Source organism: Eimeria tenella, genomic scaffold (assembly GCF_000499545.2).
Source record: "Eimeria tenella Houghton genomic scaffold, Eth_scaff2021, whole genome shotgun sequence".
NCBI lineage: Eukaryota > Apicomplexa > Conoidasida > Eucoccidiorida > Eimeriidae > Eimeria > Eimeria tenella.
The window spans coordinates 1634-1854 of record NW_013541866.1 but is presented as its reverse complement, the minus strand read 5'-3'; the positions used below and the strand labels follow the sequence as shown (position 1 = coordinate 1854).

Sequence of the window (221 nt, the reverse complement as noted above, 5' to 3'; positions counted from 1 at the left end):
TAGCTAGCCAGCTAGCTGGCTAGCGAGACAGCCGTAGTTTAAGCTGGCTAGCTATTGCTGGACTAGCTAGCTGGATAGCTGGCTAGGTACACTTGCCTAAGCTAGCTAGCTAGCGTTCACCTATCTAGCTGTGCAGTACTCTGGCTAGCTAGCTGTAATTTGGGCTAAAATTGTGGCTAGCTGCACTTCAGGCTAGCTCCCTGCGCAGTTGCGCTTGAAGC

General features: G+C 52.0%; 1 protein-coding gene across 1 annotated transcript in view; it reads right to left on the bottom strand.

Moving 5' to 3' along the window:
- Window positions 1-192: 192 nt before the first annotated feature.
- The window catches only part of ETH_00039060 (uncharacterized protein), a gene marked incomplete at both ends in the record, with an annotated part of 708 nt that continues 679 nt past the window's right edge, over window positions 193-221 (bottom strand). The window contains one exon of the mRNA XM_013374427.1: window positions 193-221. Within this exon, the coding sequence (XP_013229881.1) occupies window positions 193-221 (29 nt within the window).